The sequence below is a fragment of the Brachypodium distachyon genome, chromosome 1 (genome assembly GCF_000005505.3).
Source record: "Brachypodium distachyon strain Bd21 chromosome 1, Brachypodium_distachyon_v3.0, whole genome shotgun sequence".
NCBI lineage: Eukaryota > Viridiplantae > Streptophyta > Magnoliopsida > Poales > Poaceae > Brachypodium > Brachypodium distachyon.
In genome coordinates, this window is record NC_016131.3 from 64,809,342 (window position 1) to 64,828,253 (window position 18,912).

At 43.8% G+C, this 18,912-nt stretch overlaps 4 protein-coding genes across 9 annotated transcripts; all 4 read right to left on the reverse strand.

Annotated features, from left to right (window-relative positions):
• Nucleotides 1–343: 343 nt before the first annotated feature.
• LOC100831678 (rhodanese-like domain-containing protein 10) lies at nucleotides 344–1,621 on the reverse strand. The gene is made up of 2 exons (XM_003558110.4): nucleotides 926–1,621; nucleotides 344–793 (listed from the first exon to the last, which is right to left on the reverse strand). The coding sequence occupies exons 1-2, from the start codon at nucleotides 1,360–1,362 to the stop codon at nucleotides 601–603; spliced, it is 630 nt and encodes a 209-aa protein (XP_003558158.1). The 5' UTR covers nucleotides 1,363–1,621; the 3' UTR covers nucleotides 344–600.
• LOC100831986 (phosphoinositide phospholipase C 2) lies at nucleotides 1,546–5,176 on the reverse strand. The gene is made up of 9 exons (XM_014897869.2): nucleotides 4,462–5,176; nucleotides 3,793–3,989; nucleotides 3,541–3,676; nucleotides 3,213–3,464; nucleotides 2,896–3,125; nucleotides 2,642–2,759; nucleotides 2,297–2,449; nucleotides 2,135–2,221; nucleotides 1,546–2,003 (listed from the first exon to the last, which is right to left on the reverse strand). The coding sequence occupies exons 1-9, from the start codon at nucleotides 4,861–4,863 to the stop codon at nucleotides 1,713–1,715; spliced, it is 1,866 nt and encodes a 621-aa protein (XP_014753355.1). The 5' UTR covers nucleotides 4,864–5,176; the 3' UTR covers nucleotides 1,546–1,712.
• Nucleotides 5,177–6,120: 944 nt separating this feature from the next.
• On the reverse strand, nucleotides 6,121–9,139 carry LOC100832492 (protein YIPF5 homolog). Its single transcript, XM_003558113.4, has 2 exons — nucleotides 8,208–9,139; nucleotides 6,121–6,483 (listed from the first exon to the last, which is right to left on the reverse strand). The coding sequence occupies exon 1, from the start codon at nucleotides 8,991–8,993 to the stop codon at nucleotides 8,229–8,231; it is 765 nt and encodes a 254-aa protein (XP_003558161.1). The 5' UTR covers nucleotides 8,994–9,139; the 3' UTR covers nucleotides 6,121–6,483; nucleotides 8,208–8,228.
• A 2,840-nt stretch (nucleotides 9,140–11,979) lies between these two features.
• Nucleotides 11,980–18,464, reverse strand: LOC100832804 (serine/threonine protein kinase OSK4). Of its 6 annotated transcripts, none has more exons than XM_014897492.2 (12): nucleotides 17,841–18,464; nucleotides 17,655–17,764; nucleotides 15,750–15,938; nucleotides 15,271–15,455; nucleotides 14,616–14,798; nucleotides 14,392–14,523; nucleotides 14,064–14,249; nucleotides 13,522–13,611; nucleotides 13,367–13,450; nucleotides 13,141–13,281; nucleotides 12,832–13,062; nucleotides 11,980–12,415 (listed from the first exon to the last, which is right to left on the reverse strand). In XM_014897492.2, the coding sequence occupies exons 2-12, from the start codon at nucleotides 17,671–17,673 to the stop codon at nucleotides 12,302–12,304; spliced, it is 1,554 nt and encodes a 517-aa protein (XP_014752978.1). In that variant the 5' UTR covers nucleotides 17,674–17,764; nucleotides 17,841–18,464; the 3' UTR covers nucleotides 11,980–12,301. The 6 variants fall into 6 exon arrangements, with proteins under 6 accessions (XP_014752978.1, XP_014752979.1, XP_024312805.1 ...); XM_014897493.2 differs by lacking the exon at nucleotides 17,655–17,764 and adding an exon at nucleotides 17,009–17,386 and having other exon boundaries at nucleotides 18,204–18,463; XM_024457037.1 differs by lacking the exon at nucleotides 17,841–18,464 and adding an exon at nucleotides 17,009–17,073 and having other exon boundaries at nucleotides 17,655–17,674.
• Between the last annotated feature and the right edge of the window lie 448 nt (nucleotides 18,465–18,912).

An 18,912-nucleotide genomic window follows, 5' to 3' on the forward strand; every position in this document is an offset into this window, starting at 1 on the left:
TTGCATATATGTATCAAAATTGATACTCCCTCCGATTCATAATAAGTGTTTGAGATTTAGTACAACTTTGTACTAAAATCTGAGACACTTATTATGGATCGGAGGAGGGAGTATGTAATTCCACAATTACAACCATAGTGTAGAATTCGAGGGTCTTAGGATTTGTGGCTTGATTAAGTTAAAATTTTCTAACAAATGGGATTTTTTGGGGTCTAGCAATCAAAACCCCAAAACCCCAGGATTCAACATGACATGACACTCAATTACTTTTTTTCTTCTCTATTTCTGAAATCCTGCGTGTCAAAGATGCACTCGGTGTCCTGCAACAGGAAACCGTCCTGCAGAAAAAAAAAACTACTCGATGATTGATTTGATTATGTTATCCATCGTGCCAATGTAACGTAATCCATAGTCGGCCGAAGGGCAGAGATGCATGCTGAAACTGAATTGGAACTTTGCAACTACTGATCTATCATACAATACTCTACTCAAGCAAAACAAATTAACCAAATCAAAAGGCCGAGCGAAAACTGGATGGAGAAGCTTGGAGCAGCGCGCGGGCGTGGCTCCGTGGGCCATTGCGTCCAGGACTGCAGTTTGTCACTTTACCACCTGCAGCAGCAGCAGGATCTGGAGGAAGATGTAGGATACTCCCCCGATGGTGGCGTAGCGGAGCTTGCTCTCCCCCTCCTCGTCCGGGAAGTCTCCGTCGACGGACTTGCTGAACCCCCCGGCGAGCCACCCCACGTTCTTGTACCCGTCGTCGTGCAGCATCCTCACCGCTATCAGCGACCTTGAATCAATCAAAAACCCAGCAACAACAAGCTTTATCCACAGGAATGCGACTAACATTAACTCTGCTTATCACTGCAGGCTGCAGCAGAGCGAACAGACTACGGCATAGTACGATGTTTATTGCACTTGCCTGAGGCCTTCGCCGCAAGCGACGAGCAGCTTGGCGTCCTTCCCGGCGACGGCGGCGGCGACGTCGTCGAGGAAGCGGTCGTTCATCTTGGTGAAGGACTGCCCGGTCCAGAGCCCGATGTAGCCCAGGTGGACCCACTTCTTGAGCAGCGTCACGGGGCCCATGTCGTCGTCGGCCACGAACAGCGGCACGTGGGCCGAGCCCCGGACGGCGGCCCGCCCGTGCTCCCAGGCCGGCCGGACGTCCAGCAGCCGGAACCCCTCGGCGCCCATCACCCCCGCAGCTTCCCTGGGCCGGACGGGCCTCACTTTGCCCGAACGCACCAGCTCCTCCGCCCCTCCGGCCCACGACGTCGCCTGCGCCCTCACGCGGGAGCGAGAGACGACGCCTGAGGAGAAGCAGGCGGCCGCCGCGGTCGCCGCAGCACCCATCGCCATGGCTAGCTTGGCTTGGTTCAGACAGGGCTCGGCCGCTTGGCTCGTCGTCCCCCTGCGCGCATACGTTTCCAGGTGCCTTATCCGGATGATTTTCTAGGTTCAATCAGCGCCGTTGACAAAGTATGGTTCATGCATTCCTAGTCGCACGATTCCTCTGAACGGATCAGGAGGAGGCGGCAAGACTGAGACTCAAAACCTTTTGCGGTTCTTCTATCCGTCAAAATTTCTTACATCTGCGAGAAATCAATCTAATCTAGCTACCAAACTGACATCATATCACACGCATGATATGATAACATACAACATACGTGTCTGCCAAGACAGGAATACAGGATAGGTTGGCTGGCTGGCTAGACGAACTCGAAGCTCACGAGGAGTCTGACGCTCTTGAACTTCATCCCCATGTGGTCGAAGAGCGGCATAGCGCGGATCCCCGGCCGCAGCTCCGACACCGGCAGCACGGACTGCCCGCCGAAGTCGTCCTCGTTCACGTCGTACTCGTGCACCTCCACGCGGAGCAGTGCGATCTCCGGGACGGTCAGCGGGAATGTGAACTCCTCCTCCCACACCGGCACCCAGCTATCCTCCACGGCCCTCGTCTTCCTCATCACAGAGTCCAACGGAACTCCGGCGATGCCCACCTGCTCGGTGTGGATTGTGGAGTGAAAAGCAGTCAGCGACACACACCTCAGGCTTGGTGCCATTGTGTTTAAGATTATTCGTGTTGGCATTTTCCCTGCACATGATTTTCAGTGGTTCGTACTGGTTATACCTTTGCATAGAAATCTGGAGGGGAATAGGAATCAAAATGTGTCTGCTTAAAGTCGTTCTGCCAACCATCGCCCATGTACACTTTGACCTGAGAACCAGTATTCCGAGTGAACCCATTTCTGAATTTCAGATAGGAAAAGGGAAGGAAGGAATCGTAATGTACCTTCAGCGTTGTCTTCACAGGTAGGTCTGCGTTCGGGTCGAAAACCTTTCCATCTGGACAAGTTTGCATCAAGAAATCTGGTTTTTTCACATAGCCGCAGCCACCATTGGCTTTGTAAAACCCATGCATCAACCAAAGGGCTCTTCCATAGCCCTGCAGAAAAAAAAATAACAGGCTCAATATTAGTGACAACTGAAGAGCACACGGTAGGGAACATAGGACACGTGTAGCAGACGTATACACCGTAATGCAATTAATCAAGGCAATTCATGTCTTGTAACCGATAATTTGGAAACATTAGGAGTTCAATCACACTAGAATATATTGCTAAAATCACAAGTGTACCTGCATATTGAATGCCACCATTTGAGCCCCATGCACCCAGCCAAGAAACGGATTGTAGTTGGATGAATTGAAGCGAGTCCCCTTTGGGTATATTCTCAGTAGATTTCTTTGTGTGAAGCTGCTTGTAACAAACAGGATGAGCACTTAAGTACATATGGATACTTCAGTGTTCTGATGCACAGAAAGGCAATACTACAACTTTGTTTCTCCCCCAACGTTCTGAGCAATTCAACAAATAGTTTTACTAAACGAACCTCACTATGTTGGGACCATGACGTGCGGCCACTTTTGCAAGTTCTTGCTCACTCAAACTGAGGCGCCTAACCTTTTCTGGGTCACTTTTTAAGGCGTCAACTAGAGAACCCTTTGGTTTTCCTGCCTTGATAGTAATAAGGTGTTTATACTCTAGGGGTGCATGTTGGCGCATTTTCTGCTCGTCATCTTCATCCACATCTCTTTCACGGTATAATAGATCCTCCTGATTCTGATAAAGGACCATTTAGTAAAATCTCGACTGATCTTTTGGGCAAAAAAGAAGTACAGATGTTTTGCATGACTTTAAAACAAGTACCTTGTCAGCATTTTGCATCTCATCCTGAATATCAGGGACTTCTATACCCCATGCTGATTGTTCATTTTCTCCTTTTTTAAATTGTGGCTGGATGTCTCTCTCTTTCATAGTACCACCCTTTGCTTCAAGATACTCCTTTGGGGGTTTCGTTGAGAGAATGACACGCCCCTTTAGTGCTTCCGGTGAAGGAAATTCTTGAAGATGTTTTGATTCAGGATAGTACAGGATATCTCCAAATACTTCGAGGACCATCTAAACAGAATTCAGAACTGGACACGAGACAATCATCTGCACTGAAGTACTAATCGCACAAAGAAAATAAAATTACCTTAGCTACTTTTGCTTGAAGATCAGATGTAAGGTGGTCTTCTAATGTTATAATAACAGGATAGGGAGATGCGACAAAGGCATATTCTTTGATGGATGTCAAGCATTTGATAAGTGATACTGGGGCAGTCAGTGTCCTACCAAGATTCAGAGAAATGGAATCAAGTCATAGCATATGGAATGACCTCGTTATCTTGAAACAAATTGGTGTTGTCAAAAATCTCTTCAAGGAAGGATTTTGTAATGTGTGTACCTTCCATGAAGAATATCAATGTCATCTTTCGAAGAATTGGGCCACATGTCTAGTTCAATTACACGGACACCTATTTGCAGCGCCTTGATGATGGGAATGTCACTACAGTCACTGCTAAGTTGATTGCCAGTAAGATATGAGTTATGTCCAGTGTATATGAAATAGTGGGACAATGGTGCACTCATGTCGTGATGGACCTGTCAACACAGGATTTACAGTCAAATAACATCTCAAATTACATAGCACATGCTAAGTTACATAGCAAAAAAAAATCAAGGTGAAGCTTGTCATGCTAGCCGCAGCAGATAGTTGAGAAAAAGAAATAATGGTCAACAGAAAGTTCAGATAAAAGTGGTCATCAGGGCTATATGGAAATTCAGCATAAGAAACAAGAGCTATATGGAAATTCAGTTATTATTACTTCTGTGAGGAAAGAAATTCAGTTAGGTTTCACTAATTCAGTATATCACCTATCATCTAACACAACATTGGAACGGAAAGACATGACATATGCAGTTATGTTTTGAATACATATGCAGTTATGTTCAATGGCCTGATGCACCTGGATGCATCAAGTTTTTGCCACAAAAGCAACCACCGCCACATCCAGTGAACCAAGACTGATAGCGACAGTGGCTGGAATTATTCAAATGACATGCTGATTGCTACCTTGGGGTGGCGGATGGGAGGGTTGAGGTCCTCGGAGAAGAGGAAGTTGTGGAAGTCGTCGACGGTGAGGGACGGCTTCCCGAAACGCGGGGTGCGGGTGCGGCCCTGAAGGGCTCGGTCAATGATCCGCTCCGCCGCCTCCAGGTCGCCATCGCCGCCGCTGTCGCCGTCGGCGCCCCCCGTGGCGGCGAGGTAGCGGCGGAGCTCGTCGACGCCCATGTACGGCGCGCCGCTGGAGAAGCGGGAGAAGAGCGTGCGCACATCCTCCGGCGTGGACGCGTCGCTGAGCGCGAACCTGCGCGTGAAGAAGATGCAGCACTTGTACGTCCCCATCGCCGCCGCCTCTGCCTCGCCGCGCTCTTGCCTTGGCTCGCCCGCTTTTCTCTCTGCTCGTTTGCTCATCGGCGGAGACGCGTCGGGGTGGATGGCGCATGAGGAGAAATTTCCTTTTCCATTTTGGGATTTCTCGTTTCCGCATTGCGAGTTTTTAGGGCGATTCGCAGGTTGGGGGTGGAGGGAGAGGACAGGAGATGAGGAGGCGAGCTTGTAATGCCTTCTTTTTTTGGAAGAACAGGGGTCATACAAACTTCCTTATGAGAGATTGTTGCGATTTCAAAACTACAGCCAATACGAATGTTAAGTATCCCTGCGAGACATGAGGCCGATTTGACTGGCAACGGAAGTTTCAGATCAAATTCTGAGAGGATTTGTGGTTTGGACACTGCTTTCTTGACTGTTGTATATGATTGTCGGTGAGCACTAGTGCACTATATCCAGGAAGTTTGGGATGGCACAAATCTTGAACTTGACTGTTGATCATACTTCGATGCGAAACTGCAACATATTCAGTTTACTGATGATTCAGACTGTTCCATATGGATGAATCCTTCCGGCTCATATTCTGCGAAATCATTTTATGCCACAGCTTGATATAACTTGCAGACACAATATTGTCTTTCTATTTGAGTAAATTTCACGAAACCACAATTTTTGTTGCAGCTGTCTCACAAAACCACGGTTGTTTGTAATAGTTTCACAAAAACACAACTTTTGAGACAGCTGGTTTTATGATGGCATTGATTTGGTTTCCCCTCCGGTTTGAAATACCGCCTCCGACACGAATCGAAAAGTGAAGCGTTGAAGACCAGTTTGATCGTGGCGACAGGCGAGATCGTCATAGCTTTGGGGAAGAAGAAAAGATGATGCCTCGAGTTTCGTACGGACACGTGGCATCATCCCAAACGGGTCTGATCATATGATTTTGATGATTTTGTTCCGTGCGGCACAGCAGCACCACAGATACGACTACCGTCATCTTCGATCGGCACAAGCTGAAATTTCAAATCAACGTACAACTCACAAAACAAAACTAGTGCCACAGATAGACTGGGGAACGTCAAGCAAACTGGATCGTTACGCAAGTTCAAGACAAGCAAGCACGTCACCTTTTGCATGTACAACCAAGAAATAATACCCGCATACTAACTCCACGGAGCACTCAACAAGCAGAATCTTAGTAATTACTGATTTTACCCAGCCAAAAAGAACCACCAAAAGTAACTCCTTCAATTTTTAGAATCTTTTAAATTACCACATTCAATCACAAAAGGATAATTCACATGTCAATTTGAAATGTCAAAAAATACTAGGAGCAAATCAGAAACGAAAGAAGGCACCATGGCCCTAATACGACCGTGATCGTCGTGGTAAGTAAGCACGTTGAACAAGTTCACACAGATCACAAGTGTAATCTTTTGAAAATTGCTAGATCCCATCAACGCTTCAGCAGAATCTAATTACTTAATATTTTCACTGTCCTGATCTTGCCTTTCATTTCTTTACCAAGATCTGTACCAGGCCCCTACCATACCACATGAACTAAAGGATGAAAAGGAACAGATTGTTACAGCACATTTAACTGACTAGATCATCAATAGTTCTGCAACATCACACCAAAACCACTCAGTGGCTGATAAAAGGCAGTTCTACACTCCACAGGGCAAAAGAATTCTGGAACATGATCTGCATGGAAGGGAAGGAAGTAAGGAACACATGAATAATAAGCCAAGCCTGGTAAGCATACAAAAGTTACAACAATGAACAAATTGCAAACACAACATTGAGAAGAACAGAGAAAATACAGAATATCCATGCATACAAAAGAAACAAGCCACAGAGGTGTTCTGACAGGGTAATGTTGTATGCTTTACTGATCATGCAAATAATCATTCTGCTCAGTGTATCAGACAAGTGATAACTTTTACAAATTGTAACAACTTCTACTTGGGCTAAGATCCACATTGGACAAAACAAGCATTTGCATCTTTTAGCAAAAACAACACCAGACAATTTATCAGCAGCTTCCGTATCGGAACTACCAATTTAATCCTTAACACATGGACATATGGTTACATGGTGAGCTGAAGTTGCATAGAAGGTTTCCCATGGAGATTAAAAAGTACTCAAGAGCTGAAGGAGTGGAAATATACTGCAAAGCCACTTTAATCTATCATTCCGCAATTTAACATCACAATCCAGTTGTGAAGAATTTCTAGCTCCAAATGATACTTGCACATGATGTTCGCCAATGCATACACAAAAATTATCATTTACTCCCTCCATTCCATAATTCTTGTCGAAATATTACATGTATCTAAACGCTTTTTAGGAATAGATACAACCATTTTTGAGCAAATTTGAGACAAGAATTATGGAACGGAGGGAGTACATCAGAAATAAAAATATCAGAAGGTTGTACTGGTCTACTGGATATTGCCAGCAGCACATTACTTTCAAAGTTCCAACATCTGTGAAAATTATTTTCTGCCAGCATTGAATTTCCTAATTTTAAACAGTAAAACAACTTGTATGTGTTTCAAAAAAGAAAATGCTAACATTTGGAATCTAACTGACAAGACATAATGCAAATAAGAAATAAATAATTCTAAAGATCTCTCAACATCCATGATTGCAACCATTTTGGTTGTCCACTGTTTTCATGGGAGTATATTTCTATGCTCGGGCCCATGTTGGCTGTACACTGATGATACTGAGCGCTGATTCTTTGTCTAACAAAGTTTCAGTAGTTGCACAATTTAGAAGTTGTGTACAACTTGAGAAATAACTACTCCCTCTGTCCCATATTAAGTGACTTCCTATTACATGTATCTAGACGCTTTTTAGGCATAGATACATCCATATTTGAACAAATTTGAGTCACTTAATATGGGACGGAGGGAGTATTTCTCAATCGATTTAGAAATAGTGATCCCCTATTTTTATTCACATGTAGATTTCAGCAATGCTTTCTAATATCACTGGCCAGTCATTTATGGAATGTAAGGCAGCAAAGAAGAATTTCCCAACAAATTACAAACTTGGACAACAGAAAAAATTGAACACTGACCCAATAAACCAGTTAAAGTATCCCAGGGAAACAGGCAATAACCATCCAATCAGACGTTCTTTGCAGCTTATATAAAAGACAAAATAAAACAGACCCTCAACAAACAAATTTCTATGTGGGATCATCCACGATAAAGTGTAGCATCTGAAATTGATTCATGAACTACATGAATCATAATTACGTTGGCTACAGATTTGCTTTGCTAAAACAGACCCCTCAACAAACAAGTTATGTTCGCAATCATATCCCTGTTACTTCTGGAGTAGCATAACTAAATTGATAACAACAATATTTATGTAGATATCAATTAGCATGATCTAGGAAATTTATGCTAACATACCTTCCATACTATAAAACGGCATCAGAAGATCACAAGCAGCGAGAAGAGCATGTACACCAGCCAGCATGCGTAGGCAATGAGCCCCCTGTGCTCATCGCCGCTGGATGCAAGCTCTGCAAGCAGCCTGGTGCAGACCCTGGTCGACCACAGAACGAACGCCATGCCGACACCAAAGATGAGCCCACCGCCCCGCGGCAGGAAGAGGGAGACCGCGGAGAATATGACCATGGGGAGCATGCAGTATCCGACGAGGCTGACGCACCTGTAGAGGTCTAGATCGCCGCGGCGTCCACCGGAGAGCATGGAGAAGACGAAGTAGAGGAAGAGGGACGCGACGGTGACCCACCCGAGGACGATCCCGAAGTGGAACTTCCCAGCCAGGAGCTGGAAGAGGCCGAAGGAGAGGAGGAATAGGAAGGGGCCGGATAGGTCGGCGTCGGCGTGGAGAGACGGATCGGCGGAGCGGAGCGGGTGCAGGATCGAGAGCGTCTTCCGCCAGATCTGACGCGTATTGATGCCGAGCTCCTCAAGGAGCGGCGGCTCGTCCTCGAAGGAGGCGCCGTTGCCCATGCCGATGGGTCCGGTGAAGAGGGGCGGCGAGGAGGACGACGGAGCGGGGCCTATGTCGAAGGACATGAAGGGGAGGGGGTTGGCGGCGGAGGAGGTGGAGGGGCGTGGCGGCGCGAAGGCGGGTGGGGAAGCGCCGGTCCCGGGAATAGGATGGCGGCGGTGGGTCGGGGTGGAGGGATTGAAGACCACCGGCGGCACGGGGAAATCCTTCGCCATGGGGACGGCGAGGGTTCCAGAGATCTAAGTAGCTTGGAGATCGGGGAGTTGGGTTTTGGCCTCTGCGAGGAAGAGGACGGGGAGTCGGGGATTCGGGGCGTCCGACTACAGCGCGTTTCGTGGTTAAGCAAAGCGGGCAGGGCAGATGAATCGGCAGGTCAAGGATCCGTGTCAAAATCATCTTCCATCTAAGAAAAAATCTGCCACATGACGCTAAGTAACGGCAGCAAATCAGTTATTAAAGATGCCCTTAATATGAAACGGAGGGAGTAATCGATTTCAGAAACAAAACAACTAAGTTTATATGGCTACACCCATTGTAGTTTAGGCAATCCTAACAAGAAAAGGGGAGAAAAAGGCAATCCTAACAAGAAAAGGGGAGAAAAAGCAGTAGCGAACCATTACAATCATCTAGATGTGTTTGAGAAAATAAGAGAGAAGCCAAAAATGACGACGATAGTCTCCCATGTCAATGGAGATATGTAGTCAACATTCTTTGAAACTTTGCCTTTGGATTTGATTGGGTAACATTTCCTGTAAATTATATTGAAAACTTAACTAAAACCCTAAAAAATCATCATATTGCGTAGAATAAAAACAGTTACTATATATTTATATATTATATTTTAGGAAAAGTCGATCATTTGCCGTTCTATTAGAATAAGGATGCATGAAAAAATGAACTTATTTATCTTGCGCGCTATCAACTCTATACAATTGGACAATGTATTCGTATTTGCAATAGCAACAATGGCAAGAACAATGTCGATGGTCATGGTTGACTTATATTATCAATTCAACAAGCAACACGCATCTAACACAAGCAAGCAGGTCCAGCACAAAGGAAACAACCACATGGCACACCATCTAGCGGGTGCATAACAGGAGCAGTCGGTATGCAAGTACGAACAATGAAGGCAAAAAGAGGCAGCTGCTAGGCAGCCGTACAAACAACGATGGCCAAGAAACACATAACCTGTGACCAAGCATGTGAAACCAGAATAATTGACAAGCATGCCGCCCATTTCATCAGCATTGATGTAACGAAACAAAACAAAAGCGCAACCGATGCATGGATGTGGCAACGTATGATGACTGACAGAGAAGAAACGCTACATCGCTCGAATCATGGAGAGCCACGTGCATGCCATTGGGTTTCATTGTAGTAGTACATTAAACGGGCCAAGTGCTCATCACCAAACAAAAACGAGATGGTAGGGTGGTGGCCAGTATGATATCACATTGCTAGAGGTGCTAACCTTGGCATTTCCCTTGTCATCCATGTCGATGCCGTCGTCACTGAACATTTTGATGAAGTTGTTGTATGTGAGGACATTCCCCAAATCCTTATTGGCTCTCAGTGTTGAATCTCAAGGGACGCAGTTTCAGATGACTACTCTCCTGAACAACTATGCATGCAGTAGTTGGGATGTGGAAATCGAAAGGAGCGCAAAAAGATTGCAATGGTGACGGCTAGAGCGTGCTTGACAAGGACACAAATTATATTGCTTTCTTAGGACAGCTGTTGGTATCATTAACATAGCCACTCGGATAGGGAATAGGAGATTCGAAAATCGACTAACACAATAATTGGATCCATAATGCGTTTGTTGACTCTCATTATCCTGACCGGCAAAAATTCAAAATTGTGTAAGGTTACGACCATAGACTCGAAATAGAACTCGAACAAGCATGCAGAGTGTTGTCTATCCTTCTTGTGCTTAAGAGGGTCAAGCACACAAACCCTTACAGCTCATTCGGTTTGAAGGAATATTAAATTTACAAGATTTCAACCCTTATGATTTTTTTTCCGTGTAGCATTCGTTTCATAGGAACGGAGATGCTAGATTTCTATAGATTATATCCCAATTAGTCTAATTCCTAAGGATTCTAAGCATTAAGCGAGACCTACATGACATTCCTATCATCTACTTTTCCTATTCTTATGATTTCAAAATCATGTGAACCGAATAAGCTCTTATAAAATGGCACGATAGTTTCTCCCTTAGCAAGGTGGGACCAAATTTTGCGCTCTCACCACTCTACCTAATGGGTCTTTGAAAATTTTCATTAATTATATCCTAATTATATATATGGGCCAAGTCTAGATATTCAGCAACCCCCATTAGGCCTCTTTCGTTTGTGATAATCGATCCCCTCCGGGATTGAGAGGGATTGGAGGAAATTTGATCCAACATTTCATCAATTCCTCCCAATCCCCACCGGGACGTGAGTAACCAAACTGTCCCTTATTAGGATACTTTTGTTCCTATGCATTATTTGATATACTGGTATTTAGTGAAGATCGGCTAATGTTAAACATGTAAAACAAGAAACTGCCCACATCCACAACTACTAAAGAAATGGAATGCGGCTTGAATTATCAGTTTTGTGTATGAGTGTGCCTTTCAGGATTAGTCTTTTGGACCACATCTTCACTTATACAAGCCATAGAACATTATTAAGATAAACAAGCTGCACATGCATCTTCAACAAAGTGAGGTTGGCAAGGTAAATAGTGTGAGAGAAGCCTTGTGGTGTACCATTGATCCAGCATATATCTATCATGTCATAAAATTTCACAATAAAATTTAGTTTACACATTGAGTTGAAAAAAGACAATTTGTTGTTAATAGTATCCCAAAGAGAGAGGAAATGATGAAGGTACCATTCGTCGCAGAATTCCGACATTTTTATTGCTATTTACATGTTCGGATGGGATTTGCGTTCAAATTCTGTAGAATTAAAATAAAACAATCTATGTACACGATTTTTTTCTTCGGAATTTTATATAGCTTATGCGTAGTGCTGCAGTGAGTTGGTAGAACTAGAACTTCCCTCCCGATAGTGTTGCAGTTATGAAGATGCATATAATTGTGCAGCGTATCTGGCCCTTCATGGCTAGATAACCACCTCCAGAAATGGGCAGGTATTGTTGGTAGTTTCTGGGCAATTGCAAAATTTCCATGCACACACAGGATCGCCATGTTCAACAGTAATGTGAATAGAAGCCTAATCTTCTTTTTAATATCACAAAGTTTCCGATGCATCATCCTCACCAGCAAGTGCCACACAAGGATCCACCCTCATACCTCACCACAGCCTATTTACTATGCAAGTCTTGTAACAACCGATTAACCTTCTGGTGCTTGATACAAGACTAGTCACTCAAACAACACTGTTCGCTGTCAAGGACTGGGTAAAAACACACCTATTTACACGGTGTCGTTTATTTATCACTGCAGTGATAGACCACACGCGACAGAGACATATGTTCTGTTATTCAGCACTCTCCAGCAGAACAGGCACTATAGAACCCTAAGGTTGGTAAGGAACGCCGCACAGAAATCCAGGAAAAGAAGCTGTGGTCCAGTAACTCTCTGCATATCCAGCAGGTACTTGTCATCCCTGGTCTTGTAAAGCTGAAGAAAAGACCACCAAATTTATAGCCAAATAAGAAGCATATATAGTACAATACCTGAATTGTACCAGTACGAACAATACTACACTAGGTTAAAGATGTAAGACTATATCACCAACCAATGCTATGTACTCCGTAGTATTGAAATTTGAGAAGTTTGTTTGATAAAAATGCAATCAGTAGACAACTAGACAGTACTTGTCAGCAACAGCAGACACATGCAGCACATAATTATAGTTACTTACTGACAAATGACTTAAAAACACATGATTGAATGGAGCAGCAGATATATTAGTCAATCTTTGCTCCATCAACAAAGGTTATTTTATCTAAGAAACTGCGAAGATATTGAGTAGAAAATCCATTTTTCTGTTACTGGAAAAAGATAATGTAGTATCAGAAGCTAAAGTTGCATACCTGGATTTCGAACTTGACCACAGCAGGTAGCCTCCCATTTACATTGACGTTATCCATGATGGTAGAATCATCAGCAAAACTGTGGTTGGCATCTACCATATCACTGACCTGAGGAAATCCAGGGCACCACCTGCATTTCATGTTGTAATGTCCATTCTTCTTCCAGCAGACATTTAATTCTTGAAGCGCCTTTAGAACCTCAATCATTATCTCACGAGGGTGAGCTCGAGACTGTTGGATAAGTGATGCATTAACTCAATATCTGAATATCACGAAACAAAGCGAAGTAAAATGAATGATGTGCAAGACCTGAAGACCAAGAGCCCATTTTCTTTCAACAGGATAATATGGCCGCAAGCCACTGCCTTGAGAATCGCTACTTCCTGGGAGATAATTCCTGGTGCTTGAGCTTGCTGGTTCCGATGAAGTAAACTGATTAAAACTCCTATCCTGAAGAACCATCCATTCAGACAGTTAACAGTGCTTAAACCCTTAATGATTTAAATAAGTCCAGATGATGTAAATGTGGACTGACCATTGATTCTTGATAGTCTGCACCCAGATAACCACTAGTAGCTCGGAACCGATTGTCCAACAGTAAATAATATGCAACAGTCGCCTGGAAACATTGTGTAAAGTTAATTATGGAATAATTAAATATAACAGACTGCTGATTTTGTTTGCATATACCTCATTTTGGAGCCTATTGCAGAGTGATTCACACACATGGTCTTTTTCATATCCCAAGTTGACAACGTCTTGAAGAGTATCTTCATCAATCTTCAGAAATGGCCATATAAGAAAACATCATAACGTTGCCATGAAAGCAAGTACATCAGAGAGCTTGCTAGTAAAAGAACATCTAATAAATAATAGTGACCTTGCAAGGAAACTTAATGTGCTATTTCTATATGCCGTGAAGAAGCATGATGCTACTAAAAGTCTAAAACAAACTAATAGTACTAAGGAATGACTCCCTTCACTACATCCTATTACATGAAGTTTTGTGATCTTTGAGACACAAGTTTTAGCAATCGATTTCTGTAGTGTGATGTTAGCAACATCTCAAAATATAAGATTATACCCATCAAAGTATTTCTCATGAAAAATGTATCGATGCTAGTTTACATGTGACCCATTGAAGTTTTTGTACTACATAATAATGGGTAACATTTGAAAAGTTAGGCTATCCACATACACTAGTCACTTAAAATGTGAAATAGATCAAATACCATTTTGGCCTGTTGTGCTGTGTCTGGTGGAGGCACTGCCAAGTAGCGAGGAAGGCGATTCTGAAACCAATTATGCTCTCGGATTTCAGGAATTGTGATTCTCTTCATGGGATCAACAACAAGCATTCTTGGGATCAAATCCCTTGCCAGAGCAGATAAATGACTTGGAAGGATATAGATACCTCCCTGGAACACCAAATAAGGGGAATCAAATCTCCAGGAAAAAAAAATGGAGGTCCAACTAGTCTATGTAAACATTTGTTGATTTCCAGAATAAAAAACCTACTCCTTGTAAGGTCCAACTTATTCTACATATGTGCTGTTTTACCTTTATCTTTTTGAACAGGTTCGGAATATTGTCATCATCAAATGGAAGACTACCACAAAGAAGTGCATAAAGGATCACTCCACAGCTCCAAACATCAACCTCAGGTCCAGCATATAATTTACCGGAGATAACCTGTATAGAAACACCCACCAAGTTATTAACACAGACCGTGCGTGTAGAGAAAGATCGACATAAAGACTCCAGGAATACAAATAAGACAATACCTCTGGAGCAGCATAATTTGGACTGCCACAGCTAGTCTTCAAAAAATGGCCATCATGCATGACATTACTCAAGCCAAAGTCAGCAAGTTTCACATTATATTTTGAATCGAGTAACAGGTTTTCTGGCTTCAGATCACGATGAACAACCATATTTCTGTGGCAGTATTCAACACCAGATATAATCTGTTCAAGAAATTGTTAGCCAAAACTAGTCAGACAAAAACCTTGAATATGCATTATTTTCAAATGACATGTTTGGCTTCAGAACAGATGAAATTTTCTCTCTATGTTAAAAACATAATTTGTTTCAAGTAGTGATACTAAGATAATCAAGGCATCAAGAAGACACAAATTTTATATTAAGACAATTGAGGCATCAAGAAGAAGACACCTAAAAGACAAAAGGCAATTACCGTGGTAAGCTTGCAACTCAGTGTGGTAATTTCAGGAAGTCAAAACTAGATAACAAATGCAAAACTGAGCAGATTATCAAATGCACACTTGCACAGTAACCACATGAGGAACATGGACAGCATGTCCATACATTTTGATCGATCAAACTAGACAGGGCAGCAAAGTCTATTATTGAGCACCTATTGTTGTGCCCAAAAAAAGTGTGTTTCTGGAAGTAAACAAATGAGCATAAAAGAAACACCTGCTGGAAGATTCGGCGAGCCTCATCTTCCTGTAACCTTCCTTTCTCAACAATGCAGTCAAATAGCTCACCATACTTGCAATACTCCATCACAACAAATATATCTGTAGGGGTGTAAATGACCTCATAAAGTCGGATGATATGGGGGTGGATGAACAACCTCAATATCTTGATTTCTCTCTTTGCTGTAAACAAGACATAATTGAACATAAGTGTTAGGCATTCAGCCTATAAAGAAATCCTAGCGGTTAATATTACCAACTCAAAGCAACAACAGAAGGTCAAATTTCTTCTTAATAAAAAATGATGGTAACCTCGAGTAAATGCAATATATCTCTACTAATACATTAGTTGGGAATCTGAAACACACTCAAAAAGTCTGTCCAGACCAGGAAGCAGATAACTCGAGATCTTGAGCAAGCAAAAGATCGTAGACATATTCAGAAAATAATGCGGTCCATTTGTACCAAGAGGCATACCTTTCTCTTCCATTTCCATAGTTCTCATTTGACGACGGTTTAGGATCTTTATAGCAACTTTGTGTCCTGTATGCTTATGCTCTGCGATCTTCACTTTTCCAAATGTGCCAATACCTAATGTTCTGCCCAGATTGTAGTTCTTTAAGGCTTCAGAATGCCCACCTCCTCTAGCGTTTCCATCCATTGTCACTAGAGCATTATAGAACAAGAAAAGGATGCATTTATTCAGTGGACAGTTTTATAGTTCAGGTACAAGATTTGACACGATGCTTTGAGCTCGTGAAAAATATGCCTCCAGACGAGTTACGCTGAAGAATTCGATCATGAACGAACGAATAATATGGAATATTTACAGTATCTCACTGTCATCCATGCAATTTTGGAAGTACCAACATCAAAAAGGATACCTGTCTAGATCACACCACATAATTATTCCGTTAAGACTTTATTGCAAAAATCAACTGCCACTAGGCTTTCCAGTTCTTGTCAAATAAAATGATATAAAATTCTTGAGAAATGACCCTTCATGTCTAACTTGTCGAGTGATAGGGTGCAATTAAAGTAACAAAAGTTGAATGTACTAGGATATGCCACGAGTAATCCAAATTGAGTGGTGGCAGAAGTATATTCCCCGGGTTCCGTAAATACCATTTCCGACCATCCTTTCCTCTTTAAACTAAATCCTTAACGTAATCCATCGCTCTCGATCTCGAACTGATTCTTGCTCAGGACCTTCCTCCTACCCAAAACTACTCTTGGAATTAACTCCTCATAGCCGCACAACTTTGAGACTCGGTAAGCTCATTACATCTAATCCACTGTGGATGTGCAGGTGCTGTAGGTAGGATATTTGCAGTGGATGTTGTGACTGAGAAGTAAGTCTATTTTGCCCGACAAAAACAGATCTGTGAGGAGTTTGCCAAAGGTTTATCATTCTAGAAACAGTTTCAAGTATATCCGCATCATCATTCTCTGCTTGGATTATTTCTGCAAATCTAAAGCACGGACATTAAGGAACGGCTGAATTCAAAACATCTCGAATCAAATTATCTCTTCTTTGAGAGCTTCAAAGTAAAATGAGTGGCTGGACAAAGTAGACCACTATGGACGTTAATGGGGCAAGAGCAGTTCAAAGGTCAATGAAGTGGGTGACGTGCCAAATAGGGACAAACCCATGTTCTAAAACAGGTGTGGTTCAGTGAGGCGATCTGCAACCAACACAGATTGTTGTCTCAAGTAGTTTGATCACGGTCTCTTACCATAAAAAGGCCGCGTGTGCAGCAGCAGCAGCGACTTGGAAGACCTTTCGTGATCAGTATCAGCGCTGGGATGAATGGTTGGGTTAACAAACAACCATCAGGTTTGTACTTTGGATGCTCCTGGTGCAAAGCGACAGATAATACACGGAATCCTAGTGGGGTTAACATGCACGCTTTCTTTTAAAGGCATCCAATTAAAGCAAGTGAGCTGAAACGCCACAGGGATTATTTTTTTCGAACGAGGCTACTCCCCTTTCCGTTACTTGCATAACAGAAATACAAAGTACTGAGTTACAGCACAAGGATACGGGAAGGAGGAGAAGCGAGCTTGAGCGGTAAACCCCCTATCCTTGCCCGTTTTGGAATAGGCGCGAAAAGCTGTTATCACAAATTAAAAATTTAAACTACCATCAACAGAATAGGCACCCACAAACACAGTGCACCCAAAAGGGGGCCAAACATAACGGACAGGATTACAGCAAGCAAAATCAGCCATCCAGATTGAAGCACACCATAGCCCGCGAAGTATATGTATACCACAGGGATGAATAAATGGCAGGTTATAGCGTGTGTAATACAAAAAAAGTAGTGTTTACATAAATACAGTGCTGCATAAAAATTAAACATTAAGCTAGCTCAGCCCTACCACATGAATCTGCTAGCATCTCCTAAGACAGGGGCCACGCCTGATAACTCGGCTCACATGAATCAGAAGGGATCGTGTGAGTATCAGGATCCGAATCAGAATCCCTAACCCTGTTAGATATTTCCATCCATACATTAATTTCGGGGAAAGTGAGACCGACCGACCGATCAATCAATCAAGGTTTACCTGCCGACAGGAAGTGAGTGTTAGTCTGGATGGATCTGAGATAAACATCTCCCTTGGACGGAAGGAACAGGAGGGGGCAACTTCTTCCTGCTGATTAGGTGTTGCGCCGCCGACTAATAACAACTAAATCCCCCACTTCATCGACGCAGACAAGACCATGGATAGAATCACCTCGTTCTCCTAACCAAACGCGGCAAGCAGCTCTCTAAAATTCAGGGCTCACGCGAACCATCTCATGGGCTCCCTCCCAAGCCGCGCGCTCGCTGCCATGAGCTACCCAAACAACAAGCATCGGCGCAGCAAACAAGCGTACGGTAACCAAAGCGGGGGAAATCGAAGAGATCGGAAGGGCGGTTGCCTTACCTACCAGCCAGTCGCCGGGGTCAACCGCGCGGGGGAGTGGAGGAGGAAGACGAGAGCACCCAGTCGGACTCGAGAGAGGTTTTGGGGTTGGTTGCTCCGGAGGCTTTAGAAGCGCTTTAGTTTAAGGCGAGCGGCCGGGGGGATGAGCGGCGTTATTACCGGAGGAGGCGAGGGGAGATGATGAGCGTCACGCCGGGCTTGCGTGTCGACCCGCTCGCGCGCCGCTTGCTTTGGCTCCGCTTCGTTTTGCTTTTGCTTGCGAGAGCATTTGGCTCCTCGTGTCATCATTCATCCTCCTCCGTTTTGTCGCTTCCCCCGTCCGTTTCTTTCCGTTTCCGCTTCATCTCTCTCCCCGTCGTTTTTCTTCCTTCTTTCTTTCGCAAAATTTTTCGCGTGTGTTCCTCCGTCGTGTCGTCCTCGTCGTCGATTACGTGCGCCTTTGTCTTGTACGGTGTACGATGGGCGGCAGAGAGAGGGGGTAATTTGCTGGCGTGGCGTGGCGGGCCGGGCCGCTTTCTGGTCGCCGGGATCGGGTGCCACGAACATAGTAAGGACGGTGCTGGTGACGGGGCGCTGATGCCGTGCGGCGTTGGAAGTTGGACGTTTTACGTGCGCGACGACGGCGACGCTAGATTTGGGTGTGCGCGTGCTCCATTGATTTCGTCCCGATTTCTTAGGGTATTTTCCCCCTGGGTTTTTAACGCTGGCC

What these genes read in the sequence shown, in the direction of transcription:
- LOC100831986 (XM_014897869.2), bottom strand. Translation starts at nt 4,863, where the DNA reads ATGAGCAAACGAGCAGAGAGAAAAGCGGGCGAGCCAAGGCAAGAGCGC. An exon ending in TTCAAGCAAAAGTAGCTAAG is followed by an intron (nt 3,465 to 3,540) that starts GTAATTTTATTT and finishes AATTCTGTTTAG; the next exon opens with ATGGTCCTCGAAGTATTTGG. An exon ending in CTCCAGATTTCTATGCAAAG is followed by an intron (nt 2,004 to 2,134) that starts GTATAACCAGTA and finishes CACACCGAGCAG; the next exon opens with GTGGGCATCGCCGGAGTTCC.
- LOC100832804 (XM_024457037.1), bottom strand. An exon ending in GCACACGCGGCCTTTTTATG is followed by an intron (nt 15,939 to 17,008) that starts GTAAGAGACCGT and finishes ATAATGCTCTAG; the next exon opens with TGACAATGGATGGAAACGCT. An exon ending in CAGCACAACAGGCCAAAATG is followed by an intron (nt 13,612 to 14,063) that starts GTATTTGATCTA and finishes CCATTTCTGAAG; the next exon opens with ATTGATGAAGATACTCTTCA.
- LOC100831678 (XM_003558110.4), bottom strand. Translation starts at nt 1,362, where the DNA reads ATGGCGATGGGTGCTGCGGCGACCGCGGCGGCCGCCTGCTTCTCCTCA. An exon ending in GCTTGCGGCGAAGGCCTCAG is followed by an intron (nt 794 to 925) that starts GCAAGTGCAATA and finishes GATTGATTCAAG; the next exon opens with GTCGCTGATAGCGGTGAGGA.
- LOC100832492 (XM_003558113.4), bottom strand. Translation starts at nt 8,993, where the DNA reads ATGGCGAAGGATTTCCCCGTGCCGCCGGTGGTCTTCAATCCCTCCACC.